The sequence below is a fragment of the Neodiprion virginianus genome, chromosome 6, assembly GCF_021901495.1.
Source record: "Neodiprion virginianus isolate iyNeoVirg1 chromosome 6, iyNeoVirg1.1, whole genome shotgun sequence".
In the NCBI taxonomy this organism is placed as follows: domain Eukaryota; kingdom Metazoa; phylum Arthropoda; class Insecta; order Hymenoptera; family Diprionidae; genus Neodiprion; species Neodiprion virginianus.
The window spans coordinates 10,980,200-10,998,664 of NC_060882.1; the positions used below are offsets into that span (position 1 = coordinate 10,980,200).

Here is an 18,465-nt window from a genome sequence, read left to right on the forward strand (position 1 = left end):
TGCAGATTTGCACCGTACCGCTGCAGGGAAGCGTAATCCAACTCCTTCCGATCGATAGAATTAATTTGTTTGCACATGGCAAAAACGAGAAAAACTTTCCCCCCTTTTTTGGGGAGGCATAGCAAAAATAAAAAATTAAGGAAAGTGTTTGAGACAGTGCCATTGTAAGTTTGCGGAGGATTCCAAGATCGTAGTAAACGAACGTGTGAAACTTTCTCAAGTCAAGCTGGATCATCACATAACAATACGAATATGTTTTCAAGATATTTTAAAAATCACCGGATTTCATTAACTACAGAAATGATACAACAAATTGATTTCGGAACAATTAAATTATGGACTTCAAAAATCGCGTCAAAAAAAAACTAATCCCTTACAATTTATTTCGATAAATTTGAGCCGATTTTGAATAATGATGTGATCATTAATTCAGACGCTATTCCGGCGTATTTTGGCGAGGGATACGCATTCAACATTACCTGCAATCGCTGGGAGCAATCAGCTAATTGTTACGACCGTAAAACGTACAAATGGTGTCATATTTTTGCAGCAGTTGATCCTACGGCGCTCTGGATGTCAGTTTTGAATTCACATGGGTGCAGTTAGTGAAAAAAGGACACCCTGAAATTAATTCTGCGATAAAAAGTTTTTGCGCACCAAGACGCTTCGTTTAATGATTTCAAAACTGCAACTAGGGAATCAAAAAACTAAGTTTTACCTCTGAAACTGCTAGTAGGAATTTCTTTTAACTGCGATTTCTGGGTTCCTGTGGCTCTAATTAGCTGGAAACAGCTAGTATTAATTTTTATAAAGCCCTATTTCCGTAACTTTCAGTCGAGGATTAAATACGTTTGGATAATATCAAAATACATATCTTCATTTCGCAAGAAAATGTTACATAATTGTATATACTTACATAATCTATCTAAATATATCTATTTACGTTAATTCATTTATTAAAAATAACGGAATTCATGTATATAGACTCAAATTTCATGGGCTGTTTAGCGTATATTTCGATGCTTCGGTTGCATGAGATGTTTTATGATGGTGGGCAAATGCCTTAGCTTATCCCTAATGGCAGAAGGCACCTCTGAATTTTGCTGATAATTTTGATTGTACTTTGTCACAGTGCCACTACAACTTTCGTAAGTCAGCCCGCCTCCCATACTTTGTGGGCTCACCTGTAATTTTCGTATACAACAAAATTAAAGAAGATGGTAATTTTTCACACAATAAGTTTGCATCAGGATTCTATAACAGTATCTGTAGATTGAAAACAATTTCAAATTTTTTACCGTTAGCGTCGACCCATCACTATAGTCAACTCTAACATCACCAGAGGACAATTGGGTGGCTACACCAACTCCTGGGATTGATATTTTGGTGTTGGTAATATTGGTCGATACGCAGACGGAATTTGACCTCCGTGAACGAGATGCAACGGTAGAGACAACCGAACAGCTCGCATTAAATGATGGCATCTGAAATAAGTATTCAGGTTATTTAAGCCATAGAATTGAATCGCCAACCTCTGTTACAATAAAATTTACTTTACATACGAATTTCTACACAGCGATTAGCATTATTTTACGCCAAAGAGTTTATCAGCTATCCAAAATATATAATTTTAGTATTTTGAAGCCTAAAGCTCTCTTTATTGTATTTGGTTGACTATGAAAATTTTAAGGCTTACTATTGGTGTGCTAGTTGCACTTTGTGATATATTTTCTTTTCCTCTTAAGCAGAGTGCGTCATTTGAGGCGGTTGCTGGCCTCCGTCCGATTATCGCTGGAAAGCACGAATGACCAGTGGCTGTCTCCAGAGATGCCAGTGTGGATTCCAAGAGCAAACAGCGTTGATACGATTGCGAGTAATGTTCGTAAAACTCTTCCAATCTTGGGGGCAAGTCATCCTCTGAATACGTAGGCCCACCAGGCACTTCAATTACTTTTACCGCACCTTCGGTCCGAGTTATCTGTACAAAATTATCTTTTCATCAATTGAAAGTAAAAAATATCGAGCACCAAATATGAATTGGGAGGTATGATTGTGTCCACCTTTGCTCCGTTATAAAAATGTAATTCAAAGTCTGGATGAGGACCATTCTCCATGAATAAACATTTCGCCTTTGGTGTGTAAAGGGTTAATTTTGGCGTCTTGGCTCGGACCAGCCGTACGAATCGAGCTGCGTAGATGTATTTTCGATGGTGACGTTGGGGCAGAGTTTCGTATGAATGAATACTGTCCGCACCACGAGATGGCAATGGCGGAGGTTCATTACCCACGCTCGTTCCATCACTAGCTTTATAAAGGACTATACGTAATCCATCCCCAGATATACGACAAACTTCACTCACCTTCTCCTGGAGTACAGAATGTAGTAAATGATCGCTGTCAAGTATGACAAACATACTAGAATAAATCGTCTTAAATATCCCTGAGGTCTTCGAATAGTAACAAACATCAAGATAGATACTTTTGTTGAATCAAAGCATTGGATAAAAAATAACGTCAACTTAGATTTTTCAAAGTTGAAAGGCATACCTTTCCATTCCGTCGTTTGATAAATTCAATGCACACTTCTCCGTTATCCAATATAGTTAGAACAGCGTTCTTCGTTCTATGCCTAGTTGCCTGCAGCCTTATCGAATTTAATGGTGATAAAGAGAGTTTGTTACTCCCTTCGTCTTCACCCTCAGTTTGTTTTCTCTCTCTATTTTTTCTATGCTGTTTATCAACTTTTTCATTATCTTCTCCCCACTGTATGTCATAATTACTTTGTTGCTCAGACATTGAGAACATCCTGCTGCGTGGAGGCTGAGGTATTCCAGTTAACACTGAATTATTATTTTGAGAGTAATTATTTGGCTTTGCTTTATAAGATGGCTGAACGTCAGTTATGTAATCATAATACGGCTCGCTTCTTGCAGTAGGTGTTGGGGTGGGACACCGTCCTAGACTAGCAGGAAAATTCGGTAGCCTTTCTTCAGACCTGGATCGTAGACGAGGGTGGCTGCAGGAAGACATTGTTCGGCCCACTCCGGAATCCCCACCTTCAACTCCAGACAATCCTCGGGGCATACTCCCTTTATCCTTTGATTGTAAGAATCGTTGTAGTATATTGTCTTTGAAACAAAATGATATAATTTATTTTTGTTAACACAGTGAATGTTACCTTGGTACTATGATTTCTATCACGTAAAGCGAGAAAGGGATGCTGAAGTATATCCCTTAGTCGTATTCTGTCTCTTGGATTTTTTTTCAGGAGACGATTTATCAAGTCCTTAGCATTTTCAGATAAAGTTATTGGGAATGCATAATCAGCCATTACAACACGTGTCAATGTACTTTTCACAGCATCCGTATCGAAGGGAGGCTTTCCCACCAACAGAGTGTAAAGCATACAGCCCAGGCCCCATACATCTGCCTCCAAGCCATGGGATGATCGAGTGGCAACCTATGATAAGGAAACATTAAATTTTCCATCAATTTACATTAACATGTATAAAGTTGTCTTACTATGAGATTTTTGTAATCCCAACTCCTACACTGGGCTGCTTACCTCTGGAGAAATGTAATTGGGTGTTCCACACATGGTTAGATGCTTTTCATCTGGACGTGTTAACTGCGTTGCTAATCCAAAATCTGCTATTTTCTAAAGTCAAAGTAGAGATAATTAGTCCATTTCAATTGTGTCAGACTGTACACGAACTAACAGGTTTTGGAAGAACACTTACCACTTGCATATCTCTTGTCAAAAGTAGATTTGACAGGGACATGTCTCTATGAAGTATCTGATGTGAATGTAAATATAAAAGGCCTTGGACAACCTGGTTTAAAATACGACTGGCTGTTGAACAAATAAATTTCTTTTAAATGATACTGTTATCGCAAGATATTTTGATAACAACACTTATATTCAAACTTTAAGGTATCAGTTGGAATAGTAATATTCTGAATACAAACCATGCTCCTCCGGAAGAGCGCGAGAGCTCTGTGATTTGAGGAATCGTTGGAGTTCACCATTGTGACATAACTCAAGTACCAAATAAACATAGTTTGCATCTTCGAAGAAGGTATATAATTCTAAGACAGCTGGATGTTTTAACCTGGAGTGTATCGCCACCTCCTGACGAACTCTTCCTACCATATTTGCAGCCTGCATCAACTTCTTGTCAATCTAAAGTTGTTGGTAAATTGGTTAATCACCGAGAAAAGTTAGAGATTGCAAACTGTTACTTGAGTAGCAGCAGTAAAACAGAGAAATTGAGACGAGTCTCATAGTAAGTATTTACCGCTAACCATTTTTATCGCGACTTCCATTCCACTTCGAAGGCATTTTGCCCTGTAGACGCTGGCAAAGCCTCCTTTTCCTAGTACGTTCAATACTTCATAATCCTGTAGCAATTTATTTATAAATTAGGAGCTTTCTGGTACCAGATATTTTTAATCAAAGTAAAACGTATTTGAAATCCTAACCTCTATTTGTTCACCAAATCCTCCCGACAGCGGAGGCATACCGTTGTCGCATCAACTAATTTATTTCTGTTCAAAATAATCACACAAATTTTTTTTATTCGGATGTAACAGTACCAATTATGTTTTTATACACTCATCACGCACTTTGAAATTATATTTCATAACTTCTTGTGACACACAACAATCACAGGTGCCCGCCATTTGTATTCATGCTTGTTTATAGCATCGTTGACTGAAGAACATAGAGACAGATACTCATGGGTAAATTTTTGTGACCAGTTTTCAGCGAGTAAGCGGACACAGGGGGGCCTGGAGGCGTAGGAGAGTTCTGCTCTATCGATTCTACCTAACGAGCTCGCACTGACACTCGTAGCAGCCAAAGTAGTGTCGGTATGAAAGCTTGAGATTGAGTCGGTACAAAGCGAGTGCGTAAGAATACTTGTCGACTGCGACTTAGAAATGTCGATCAGTTCGATCATCCCCGTGAGAAAAAGCGTAACGGCGTCCACCACCAACCACCGTCAACCACCACCGACCACCTTTGTCCTCCTCGTCCTATAGGGCCCTCTCCGCCTCCTTCACCGCCGCCCCCTCGTCATCGTCGTCGTCGTCCTCGACCACCTCCGATCACCGCTAACCACCGCCAAACACCTCCTACCATCTCCGTCCGACTCCTAGCACCCCCTGCCGCCGCTGGCCATTCCTACCACCGCCAACTACCCCCTACCACCTCCTGCCGTTTTCGAACACCTCCAACCACCTCCGACCACCGCCGACCTCCTTCGTCCTCTTCATCCACCTCCTCCACACCCCGTCGTCGTCCACGTTGTCCTCGTCCTCCTCGACTTACTCCGATCACCGCCAACCACCTCCAAACACCTCCTACATTGACTGAAGCATATAAAGACAGTTGCCCTGATGAGCTTTGGTGTGACAACCGAAAATCGTCGTGCGCTTTCGCTCCCTGAGATGTTCCAACTGTAGAGTTGAGAACTTATTGCAGAACATCAGAGGGTTACCGATTTCGACATGATGCTGGCTGCATTCACCTTCGGAGTCACACAGTCTTCGCAATGGTAAGCCCAAGCCAATACTTAGCCTGTGTGTACTTATCGAGTTGAAGCGTTACCGACTTGTCAGCGATACAAGAAATGATTAATGAGAATCAATTTCTTCCAACATTCGTAGCAAAACATTGATTGATTTAAAGTATCGGTACCCGAGAGAAGAAGGAATACATAGATTATAAATAATGATAGATCAGATGTAATAATGATGCAAAGACCAAAAAGTATACATGTACGAGTATATGCGGTCCATGTACGATATTGATATATGATCCATTTAGGATTAATACGTGATGCACACTATAAGTTTTATAATTTTCCAGGAGACAAACTAGATTATGTACAATAATACGGCTGTAACATGAAAAGAGAAGGATTATTCAGTTCGAAATGGGATTCTATTCGACGCACACTCGATGTATTCCATAACATGATTATTCATAATTATTCCAACAACTTTTCATTCGCTCTCTCGATCTTGAATTTTCGTAGGCAGAAAATCGAAATGCTGTTTTAGTTAGTCACAAGTGAAGTATCTACGTTGGGTGGAGAAGCAGAATTGTATTTCGAAAAGTGTTTGGATGGAAAAAAATTCAGAGTAACTGTAATACATCACGGATGCGCTAATTTTGATCGAGATAAAATGGATGCTTCGTATATGAGAAAGTATTTAACGCAGTGTAGTGATTTAAAGACCTAAAAAGGCGATAGGGAGAGAAAGTACGAAGCTTCCTGAAACTTCAAGTGTATTTTAACACACTTTTGTAAGGTACGAGCAAAATTATTTTTAATCCAACTGTGGCAGACCGACAGCGTTATTAGCTGACCCGTTAACTGAAGATTATATCTTTAGTCAACGGCTGCCTATCGAAGGGCCTGGCCGTTTGAGTCTAGAATCGGCAGGAAGGATGAAGTGCGTATTTCTTGTATGAAATGTGAAAACTAGAATCATTACACATCATATCATAGCACCATACATCATCATACATAGTATTAAAGTTCGAAACCAAAGTTTAGATGCTCGGATGTTCAGAAAGTGACGTCACCAAAATCCGTCAGTGACGTCGACCGCCAAAATTCCTCAGTCTGGAAACAACCGCGCAGTAGAGCGGACGGATGAGAGTCGCGCTCCGCAAATTTCGAGTACCGGGTTCTCAACCTCCCGGATCCTGCGCTTCGGATCCGCTACGTGGTGAAACTCGAGTTCCAGGACAAGTGCTCCGTAGTTTCTGCGCTCCGGGTCCACTACCTAGTGAAACTGGACTTCCAGAACAGGCACTCCGTAGTTTCTGCTCTCAAGGTACGCTACCTGGTGATACTCGCATTCCAGGACAAGCGCTCCGTGGTTTCTGCACTTTATGTCTGCTACCTGATGAAACTTAAATTCCAGGACAAGCGCTCCATGGTTTCTGAGCTCAAGGTCGCTGGTGAAACTTGACTTCCAGGACAAGCGCACCGTGGTTCCTGCGCTCAAGGTCGCTACCTGGGAATACTCGACTTCCAGGACAAGCGCTCTCTAGTTTCTGCGCTCCAGGTCCACTACCAGTGGGAACTTGACTTCCAGGACACGCGCTCCGTGGTTCCTGTTTCATGTTTACGGTTAATTATTTCAATTCATTTTTCGCGCAAGCCCAAATTCAGTAGCTGTCAGTGCGCTAATAAAACTTGTACAATTTTTCATTATTTTCTCATAATCTTCTTGATAGTAAGTGTAGATACAAAAATTATATTAATCCTTACCCAATATTCTTGATGTGTTCTAATACTGAAAATATTTATTAATATTCGCGGTATAACCCGAGATCGTTGGCGGTGGTCGTTGGAGTTGGTTGGCTGTGGTTAAAGGTGGTCGAAGGTGGTAGGGGTGGTTGCGGGTGATCGAGGTTGACGAGGAGGGGGACAAGGAGGAGGAGGATAAGGAAGACTTGGAAACCAAGGTGGACGACGAGGATGAGGATTTATGCACGGTGCGTAAAACATTTTTATACTACTTAATGGCAGTTGTAACTATATTTTATCTAACATTTCCAAACTTGTCATCTTTACAATAAATTATTTCGATTCAATTTTCGCGCGAGCCCAAATTCAGTAGCTGTCGATTCGTTAATGAAATTTCTACAATATTTTATGATTTTCTACTGATCTTCTTGGTAAAATGTGGCAATAAGAAAATTTTAATAATTCTTACTCGATATTTTTGATGTGCTAGATCCGCTACCTGGTGAAACTCAACTGCAGAGACAAGCGCTCCGCGGTTCTTGCGCTCAATGTCCACTACCTGGAGAAGCTTGACTTCCGGGACAAGCGCTCCGGGGTTCCTGTTTCATGTTTACGGTAAATTGATTCAATTCATTTTTTGCGCAAGCACATATTCAGTAGCTATAAATGCGCTAATAAAATCAATCATATTAATTAACAATTGATTAATTGTATCAATCCTCACACAATATTTTTGGAGTGTTCTTATATTGAAACTATTGATTACTGTTGCAGGTATAACCCGAGGTAGTTATCGGTAGGTGTTGGAGGTGGTTGGCGGTGGTCAGAGGTGGACGAAGAAGACGAGGAGAACAAGGTGGACGAGGAGGACGAGGATTTGTGCTCGGTGAGTGAAACATTTTTATAGTATTTGATGGCAATTGTAATTATATTTCATCTGGAATATTTCAAACTTGTCATGTTTACAATAAATTATTTCAATTCCTTTTTCGCGCAAACACATATTCAGTAGCTATAAATGCGCTAATGAAATGTATTATATTATTGATTACTTAATTAATTATATTAATCCTTACACAATATTTTTGAAGTGTTCTTGTACTGAAACTATTTATTACTGTTCAAGTTATAAACCGAGGTAATTATCGGTGGTTGTTGGAGGTGGTTGGCGATAGTTGGAAGTGGTCGGAGGTAAACGAGGACGACAAGGATTTGTGCTCGGTGAGTAAAAGATTTCAATGATATTTGATGGCAATTGTAATTATATTTCATCTGAAATATTTCAAACTTGTCATGTTTACAATAAATTGTTACAATTCATTTTTCGCGCAAGCACATATTTAGTACCTATAAATGTGCTAATAAAATTTATTATATTATTAAATAATTAATTAATTAATGATACTAATCCTTACCCAATATTTTTGATGTGTTCTTATACTGAAAATATTTCTTACTATTGCAGGTATACCCGTGGTGGTTATCGGTGGTTGTTGGAGGTGATTGGCGGTGATTGCAGGTGTTCGGAGTTGGACGAGGAGGAGGACGAGAAAGACGAGGAGAAGAAGGTGGACGAGGAGGACGAGGATTAGTGCTCGGTGAGTAAAACATTTTTATAATATTTGATGGCAATTGTAATTATATTTCATCTGAAATATTACAAACTTGTCACGTTTACAATAAATTATTTCAATTCATTTTCCGCGCAAGCACATGTTCAGTAGCTTCAAATGCGCTAATAAAATTGATTATATTATCAATTAATTAATTAATTATATTAATCCTTGAACAATATTTTTGATGTGTTCTTATACTAAAAATATTCATTACTATTCGAGGTATAACCCGAGGTAGTTCGCGGTGGTTCCGGGTGATCGAGGTGAGCGAGGAAGAGGACGAGGATGACCAGGACTTGTACACTGTGAGTATAACATTTTTATCATATTCATTAGAGTAGGAGTAGGATCAGGAATAGGAGTAGGATCAGGAGTAGGAGTAGAAGGAGTAGAAGTAGAAGTGGTAGAAGTCGGAGTAGGAATAGGAGTAGTCGTAGTAGTAGGAGTTGGAGTAGAGTAGGAGTAGAAGTAGATGTATGCGGGGAAGGGCGGGGAGGGAATATTATAATATCAAGTTATCAGTAATAAGCAATTGCGGGTAAAATATTAGCTTACTTTTGTAAGTATTTATGAATATAGCATCCATGAATATTCATTGTTGGTATATAAGGTCTGGCAACGTACTTACTTTCTGTAAGAGATGTTGAAGATTTTCAACATAATTATGTTTCAGTTCTGTGCCCCACCTAGTGATCCACCAGTACATATCCTCCGACGTGACATCGCTGTACTACGTATAAAGAAGAAAAGATTTATTAAGATGCAAATTGCTCCTCTCTTCTTGCCATTGTGTTTTCAGCCATTGTTGTGCTGTGTGTTTAAAATTTAGGACAGTATATAATATAGAATAACAGGTACAGCTACGAATATAGCACTACAATAAATCTTATAGAAATAAGCTCACATTGAGATTTCCCTGTATTTATAACTCGACGCGAGAAGGCAAAAATCAATGTAATGCCATCTGTAAGGTAATTGGACTCGTATTTGCACTACGAGAACTCGTTGGGCATTTTGCGGTGAAATTTGAAGAATTGTTGTACAAGAAATTAAATAACTATAAAAATGGATAAAAAATATTATCTCTAATAGTGAATGTAGCTAATACAGCTTTAACCGTATATTGATTATGTTAATGATCTATTGTGACACGATCGGAATTAGATAAGCTCTCTAAATACTCTTTTCTAGACTATTAATTTATATCATGTATATGTAAATGTATATTTCTTCAATTTATACATTCACTGCACTAGGATTACCCTTGCCATGTTTTATGGTGCGCTTGTGTAATTTGTATATTATTAACCTTACGTTTTACTCTATTTGCGACAAGTTGTGAGTGTTTCTAATTTCTTGGCAATTATTTATGTACATGTATGTGTATACATGTATATGTATACTTATGCACGTGTATATACATATATGCACATATTTAAAACTAGACTTTTACAATAAACACAGAGGTTTTAGTATATTCACATACGGATTTCTGTGTATAGGTATACTTGAACTAAAATATCCTTATCTCTAATACGGAGTTCTTCGTAATTCGCATTTGTTCTCGTAACCCAATGTCCTACATACAACGGCAAAAATCGAGATCCAACTTAACTGAGTCTCAAAGCCCTGTTGATATAAAAGCAGCTATTTGATAGAAATTATAGTTTATAGTTTACACAGCCCATTGCATGATATTTCATTATAAATACATATGTTTCAATGTATTTAGGAATAATTTATCAAATACACAAAGGTCATGTGCAAATAATAAATGAATTCGACCGCAGTTTGATGTATTCGTTAGAGCTTCAACAATAAATTTAAGCTTTGTTTCTTCTTTTATTTTATTATGGATAATCAAAAACATTTCCGACTATTCGTGCTGTGGAAGCATGGGGATTAAGCCAAATGTAGCGAAAGATTAGAAACAGTGTATGTAGAGTACGGGTATTTTTCTAACAATGCAAACACGTGCCGCTAGCTTAGTTTTGACATATCTAGAATACCACGCCTTGCGAATTAGCTTTCCGGACAGAGATGAATGATGAATTTTAAGGACTGCATTATCATTGTGGAATACTCTATGCCTCATGGGAAAAGAAAATCTGTAACGATAAAATTGATGCACCGGATCATCGTCGACTTTAACTTTTGAAATGTCCTACCATTTTCGAACACCTCCTACCTCCCCCTGCCACCTCCGACCATCAATGGCCACATTCGACCACCCCCTATCACCTTCTGCCAGCGCCGACCACCTCCTACCATTTCCGAACACCACCAACCATCCTATTTACCTATATTACTAGATTAGCTATGATACGAAAACAGAAGAATTATTCATTTCGAAATGGGATTCTATTCGACACGCGCTCGATGTATTCCATAACATTAGTATTTATAATTATTCCAACAACTTTTCATTTGCTCTCTCGATCTTGAATTTTCATAGGCATAGAATCGCAACGCTGTTTTAGCTGGTCGCAAGTGAAGTATCTGCGTTGGGTGGAGGAGCAGAATTGTTTTTCGAAAAGTATTCGGATGGAATAAAATTCAGAGTAACTGCAATACATAACGGATGCGCTGATTTTGAACGAGATAAAATGGATGCTTCGTGTATGAGACGGTATTTAACGCTGCGTAGTGATTTAAAGACCTAAAAAGGTGATGGGGAGAGAAAGAACGAAGCTTCTTAACACTTCGAGTGTATTTTAACACACATTTGAAAGATACGAGCGAAATTTTTCATCATCCAACTGTCGCAGAACGGCAGCGTTATCAGCCGACCCGTTCACTGAAAAATATATCTTCAGTCAACGGCTGACCATCGAAGGGCCTGGCCGCTTGAGTCTGGAATCGGCAGGAGAGATAAAGTGCGTATTTCTTGTATGAAATGTGAAAACTAAAATCATTATACATCATATCATATCATCATACATCATACATCATACATCATACATCGTACATCATACATCATCATACATAGTATTAAAGGTCGAAACTAAAGTTTGGATGTCGGATGTTCAGAAAGTGACGTTACCGATCTCAAATCAGCTAGCCGAATTCCTCAGTCTCGAAACAACCGCGCAGTAGAGCGGACGGATGAGAGTCGCGCTCCGCAAATTTCGAGTACCGGGTTCTCAACCTCCCGGATCCCGCGTTTCGGGTCCGCTACGTGTTTCGAGTACCGGGTTCTCAACCTCCCGGATCCCGCGCTTCGGGTCCGCTACGCGGTGAAACTCGACTTCCAGGATAAGCGCTCCGTGGTTCCTGGTTCATGTTTACAATAAATTATTTCAATTCGTTTTTCGCGCAACCCCAAATTCGGTAGCTGTCAGTCCGCTAATAAAATTTCTCGACTTCCAGGATAATTGCTCCGTGGTTCCTGGTTCATGTTTACAATAAATTATTTCAATTCGTTTTTCGCGCACGCCCAAATTCAGTAGCTGTCGGTACGCTAATGAAACTTCTCGACTTCCAGGATAAGCGCTCCGTGGTTCCTGGTTCATGTTTACAATAAATTATTTCAATTCGTTTTTCGCGCAACCCCAAATTCGGTGGCTGTCAGTCCGCTAATAAAATTTCTCGACTTCCAGGATAAGCGCTCCGTGGTTCCTGGTTCATGTTTACAATAAATTATTTCAATTCGTTTTTCGCGCACGCCCAAATTCAGTAGCTGTCGGTACGCTAATGAAACTTCTCGACTTCCAGGATAAGCGCTCCGTGGTTCCTGGTTCATGTTTACAATAAATTATTTCAATTCGTTTTTCGCGCAACCCCAAATTCGGTGGCTGTCAGTCCGCTAATAAAATTTCTCGACTTCCAGGATAAGCGCTCCGTGGTTCCTGGTTCATGTTTACAATAAATTATTTCAATTCGTTTTTCGCGCACGCCCAAATTCAGTAGCTGTCGGTACGCTAATGAAACTTCTCGACTTCCAGGATAAGCGCTCCGTGGTTCCTGGTTCATGTTTACAATAAATTATTTCAATTCGTTTTTCGCGCAACCGCAAATTCGGTGGCTGTCAGTCCGCTAATAAAATTTCTCGACTTCCAGGATAAGCGCTCCGTGGTTCCTGGTTCATGTTTACAATAAATTATTTCAATTCGTTTTTCGCGCACGCCCAAATTCAGTAGCTGTCGGTACGCTAATGAAACTTCTTGACTTCCAGGATAAGCGCTCCGTGGTTCCTGGTTCATGTTTACAATAAATTATTTCAATTCGTTTTTCGCGCAACCCCAAATTCGGTAGCTGTCAGTCCGCTAATAAAATTTCTCGACTTCCAGGATAAGCGCTCCGTGGTTCCTGGTTCATGTTTACAATAAATTATTTCAATTCGTTTTTCGCGCAACCCCAAATTCGGTAGCTGTCAGTCCGCTAATAAAATTTCTCGACTTCCAGGATAAGCGCTCCGTGGTTCCTGGTTCATGTTTACAATAAATTATTTCAATTCGTTTTTCGCGCACGCCCAAATTCAGTAGCTGTCGGTACGCTAATGAAACTTCTCGACTTCCAGGATAAGCGCTCCGTGGTTCCTGGTTCATGTTTACAATAAATTATTTCAATTCGTTTTTCGCGCAACCCCAAATTCGGTAGCTGTCAGTCCGCTAATAAAATTTCTCGACTTCCAGGATAAGCGCTCCGTGGTTCCTGGTTCATGTTTACAATAAATTATTTCAACTCGTTTTTCGCGCAACCCCAAATTCGGTAGCTGTCAGTCCGCTAATAAAATTTCTCGACTTCCAGGATGAGCGCTCCGTGGTTCCTGGTTCATGTTTACAATAAATTATTTCAATTCGTTTTTCGCGCAAGCCCATATTCAGTAGCTGTCGGTGCGCTAATGAAATTTCTATAACTTTACAATCTTTTCATGATCTTTTTGGTAAAATATGTCGATAAAAAAATTATATCAAACCTTACACATTATTTTTGATTTGTTCTCACGCTGAAAATACTTATTAGTATTCGAGGTATAATTCGAGGTGCTTGGCGGTTTTCGTTGGAGGTAGTTAGGGGTGGTTGCGGGTAATCTCGGTGATTCAGGAGGAGAGGGACGAGGATTTGTGCTCGGTGAGTAAAACACTTTTATAATATTTCACGGCAATTGTAATTATATTTCATCTGAAATATTTCAAACTTGTCATGTTTACATTAAATTATTTCAATTCATTTTTCGCGCAAGCACAAATTAAGTAGCTATGAATAAGCTTATACAATTTATTATATTACTAATCAATGAATTAATATTCTTGTACTATTTGATGGCAATTGTAATTATATTTCATCTGAAATATTACAAACTTGTCACGTTTACAATAAATTATTTCAATTCAGTTTTCGTGCAAGCACATATTCAGTAGCTATGAATAATCTTATACAATTTATTATATTATAAATTAATTAAATAATATTCTTATAACATTTAATGGCAATTGTAATTATATTTCATCTGAAATATTACAAACTTGTCACGTTTACAATAAATTATTTCAATTCATTTTTCGTGCAAGCACATATTCAGTAGCTACGAATTATCTTATACAATTTATTATATTGTTAATTAATTGATTAATTACATTAATCCTTACACAATATTTTCGATGTGTTCTTATACTGAAAATATTTATTACTATTCAAGGTATAACCTGAGGTGGTTGAAGGTGGTCGGAGGTGGACGAGGAGGAGGACGAGGAGGACGAGGATTTGTGCTGGGTGAGTAAAACACTTTTATAATATTTGATGGCAATTGTAATTATATTTCATCTGAAATATTACAAACTTGTCACGTTTACAATAAATTATTTCAATTCATTTTTCGTGCAAGCACATATTCAGTAGCTATGAATAATCTTGTACAATTTATTATATTATTAATTAATTGATTAATTACAATAATCCTTACACAATATTTTTGATGTGTTCCTATACTAAAAATATTCATTACTATTCCAGGTATTACCCGAGGTGGTCGGAGGTGGACGAGGAGGAGGACGAGCTGGCCGAGGAGGAGGACCAGGTGGACGGCGAGGAGGACGAGGTGGACGAGGAGGAGGCGGGGTGGGTCGTGGGAGAGGACCTCTCCTCTCCTCAGAGGAGGGGGGGGGGGGGAATAGGGAAGGGGGAGAGGTGGGCGGGGAGGGGAAAGGGAAGGGAGGGGAAGGGGAGGGGAGGGGAGGGGAGGGGAGGGGAGGGGCGGGGAGGGGAGGGGAGGGAGGGAGGGAGGGCGGGAGGGAGGGCGGGAGGGCGCGGAAGGGTGGGGGTGTACTGCTCTACTAACTCTAACGGGCTCACATTGACATCCGTCCTCCACTCTCTCCCTCCCTCCCGCCCTCCCTCCCTCCCTCCCGCCCCGCCCTCCCTCCCTCCCCTCCCCTCCCCTTCCCTCCCCTCCCCTTCCCTCCCCGCCCCTTCCCCTCCCTTCCCTTTCCCCTCCCCGCCCACCTCTCCCCCTTCCCTATTCCCCCCCCCCCCCCCGCCCTCCTCTGAGGAGAGGAGAGGTCCTCTCCCACGACCCACCCCGCCTCCTCCTCGTCCACCTCGTCCTCCTCGCCGTCCACCTGGTCCTCCTCCTCGGCCAGCTCGTCCTCCTCCTCGTCCACCTCCGACCACCTCAGGTAATACCTTGAATAGTAATAAATATTTTCAGTATAAGAACACATCGAAAATATTGTGTAAGGATTAATGTAATTAATCAATTAATTAACAATATAATAAATTGTATAAGATAATTCGTAGCTACTGAATATGTGCTTGCACGAAAAATGAATTGAAATAATTTATTGTAAACGTGACAAGTTTGTAATATTTCAGATGAAATATAATTACAATTGCCATTAAATGTTATAAGAATATTATTTAATTAATTTATAATATAATAAATTGTATAAGATTATTCATAGCTACTGAATATGTGCTTGCATGAAAACTGAATTGAAATAATTTATTGTAAACGTGACAAGTTTGTAATATTTCAGATGAAATATAATTACAATTGCCATCAAATAGTACAAGAATATTAATTCATTGATTAGTAATATAATAAATTGTATAAGCTTATTCATAGCTACTTAATTTGTGCTTGCGCGAAAAATGAATTGAAATAATTTAATGTAAACATGACAAGTTTGAAATATTTCAGATGAAATATAATTACAATTGCCGTGAAATATTATAAAAGTGTTTTACTCACCGAGCACAAATCCTCGTCCCTCTCCTCCTGAATCACCGAGATTACCCGCAACCACCCCTAACTACCTCCAACGAAAACCGCCAAGCACCTCGAATTATACCTCGAATACTAATAAGTATTTTCAGCGTGAGAACAAATCAAAAATAATGTGTAAGGTTTGATATAATTTTTTTATCGACATATTTTACCAAAAAGATCATGAAAAGATTGTAAAGTTATAGAAATTTCATTAGCGCACCGACAGCTACTGAATATGGGCTTGCGCGAAAAACGAATTGAAATAATTTATTGTAAACATGAACCAGGAACCACGGAGCGCTTATCCTGGAAGTCGAGAAGTTTCATTAGCGTACCGACAGCTACTGAATTTGGGCGTGCGCGAAAAACGAATTGAAATAATTTATTGTAAACATGAACCAGGAACCACGGAGCGCTTATCCTGGAAGTCGAGAAATTTTATTAGCGGACTGACAGCCACCGAATTTGGGGTTGCGCGAAAAACGAATTGAAATAATTTATTGTAAACATGAACCAGGAACCACGGAGCGCTTATCCTGGAAGTCGAGAAGTTTCATTAGCGTACCGACAGCTACTGAATTTGGGCGTGCGCGAAAAACGAATTGAAATAATTTATTGTAAACATGAACCAGGAACCACGGAGCGCTTATCCTGGAAGTCGAGAAATTTTATTAGCGGACTGACAGCCACCGAATTTGGGGTTGCGCGAAAAACGAATTGAAATAATTTATTGTAAACATGAACCAGGAACCACGGAGCGCTTATCCTGGAAGTCGAGAAGTTTCATTAGCGTACCGACAGCTACTGAATTTGGGCGTGCGCGAAAAACGAATTGAAATAATTTATTGTAAACATGAACCAGGAACCACGGAGCAATTATCCTGGAAGTCGAGAAATTTTATTAGCGGACTGACAGCTACCGAATTTGGGGTTGCGCGAAAAACGAATTGAAATAATTTATTGTAAACATGAACCAGGAACCACGGAGCGCTTATCCTGGAAGTCGAGTTTCACCGCGTAGCGGACCCGAAGCGCGGGATCCGGGAGGTTGAGAACCCGGTACTCGAAACACGTAGCGGACCCGAAACGCGGGATCCGGGAGGTTGAGAACCCGGTACTCGAAATTTGCGGAGCGCGACTCTCATCCGTCCGCTCTACTGCGCGGTTGTTTCGAGACTGAGGAATTCGGCTAGCTGATTTGAGATCGGTAACGTCACTTTCTGAACATCCGACATCCAAACTTTAGTTTCGACCTTTAATACTATGTATGATGATGTATGATGTACGATGTATGATGTATGATGTATGATGTATGATGATATGATATGATGTATAATGATTTTAGTTTTCACATTTCATACAAGAAATACGCACTTTATCTCTCCTGCCGATTCCAGACTCAAGCGGCCAGGCCCTTCGATGGTCAGCCGTTGACTGAAGATATATTTTTCAGTGAACGGGTCGGCTGATAACGCTGCCGTTCTGCGACAGTTGGATGATGAAAAATTTCGCTCGTATCTTTCAAATGTGTGTTAAAATACACTCGAAGTGTTAAGAAGCTTCGTTCTTTCTCTCCCCATCACCTTTTTAGGTCTTTAAATCACTACGCAGCGTTAAATACCGTCTCATACACGAAGCATCCATTTTATCTCGTTCAAAATCAGCGCATCCGTTATGTATTGCAGTTACTCTGAATTTTATTCCATCCGAATACTTTTCGAAAAACAATTCTGCTCCTCCACCCAACGCAGATACTTCACTTGCGACCAGCTAAAACAGCGTTGCGATTCTATGCCTATGAAAATTCAAGATCGAGAGAGCAAATGAAAAGTTGTTGGAATAATTATAAATACTAATGTTATGGAATACATCGAGCGCGTGTCGAATAGAATCCCATTTCGAAATGAATAATTCTTCTGTTTTCGTATCATAGCTAATCTAGTAATATAGGTAAATAGGATGGTTGGTGGTGTTCGGAAATGGTAGGAGGTGGTCGGCGCTGGCAGAAGGTGATAGGGGGTGGTCGAATGTGGCCATTGATGGTCGGAGGTGGCAGGGGGAGGTAGGAGGTGTTCGAAAATGGTAGGACATTTCAAAAGTTAAAGTCGACGATGATCCGGTGCATCAATTTTATCGTTACAGATTTTCTTTTCCCATGAGGCATAGAGTATTCCACAACGATAATGCAGTCCTTAAAATTCATCATTCATCTCTGTCCGGAAAGCTAATTCGCAAGGCGTGGTATTCTAGATATGTCAAAACTAAGCTAGCGGCACGTGTTTGCATTGTTAGAAAAATACCCGTACTCTACATACACTGTTTCTAATCTTTCGCTACATTTGGCTTAATCCCCATGCTTCCACAGCACGAA

The 18,465-nt window shown here is 39.9% G+C and overlaps 1 protein-coding gene and 2 long non-coding RNA genes across 5 annotated transcripts; 2 read left to right on the forward strand and 1 right to left on the reverse strand.

Annotated features, from left to right (window-relative positions):
- Nucleotides 1–856: 856 nt before the first annotated feature.
- LOC124308077 (serine/threonine-protein kinase PLK4) lies at nt 857–17,522 on the reverse strand. 3 transcript variants are annotated; one of them, XM_046770427.1, is made up of 14 exons: nt 17,469–17,522; nt 16,077–16,184; nt 15,494–15,508; nt 4,483–5,021; nt 4,306–4,401; nt 3,970–4,183; nt 3,741–3,853; nt 3,566–3,658; nt 3,179–3,460; nt 2,548–3,096; nt 2,061–2,366; nt 1,697–1,978; nt 1,299–1,484; nt 857–1,184 (listed from the first exon to the last, which is right to left on the reverse strand). In XM_046770427.1, the coding sequence occupies exons 4-14, from the start codon at nt 4,519–4,521 to the stop codon at nt 1,005–1,007; spliced, it is 2,340 nt and encodes a 779-aa protein (XP_046626383.1). In that variant the 5' UTR covers nt 4,522–5,021; nt 15,494–15,508; nt 16,077–16,184; nt 17,469–17,522; the 3' UTR covers nt 857–1,004. The 3 variants fall into 3 exon arrangements, with proteins under 3 accessions (XP_046626383.1, XP_046626384.1, XP_046626385.1); XM_046770428.1 differs by lacking the exons at nt 15,494–15,508; nt 16,077–16,184; nt 17,469–17,522 and adding an exon at nt 5,022–5,115 and having other exon boundaries at nt 4,483–4,548; XM_046770429.1 differs by lacking the exons at nt 15,494–15,508; nt 16,077–16,184; nt 17,469–17,522 and having other exon boundaries at nt 4,299–4,401; nt 4,483–4,499.
- LOC124308083 (uncharacterized) lies at nt 5,015–8,099 on the forward strand. Its single transcript, XR_006908912.1, has 6 exons — nt 5,015–5,558; nt 6,583–6,849; nt 6,940–7,148; nt 7,395–7,516; nt 7,759–7,883; nt 8,043–8,099. It is a non-coding gene; the product is annotated as an uncharacterized LOC124308083 (long non-coding RNA).
- On the forward strand, nt 8,088–9,183 carry LOC124308081 (uncharacterized). Its single transcript, XR_006908910.1, has 3 exons — nt 8,088–8,154; nt 8,734–8,866; nt 9,107–9,183. It is a non-coding gene; the product is annotated as an uncharacterized LOC124308081 (long non-coding RNA).
- Nucleotides 17,523–18,465: the final 943 nt, after the last annotated feature.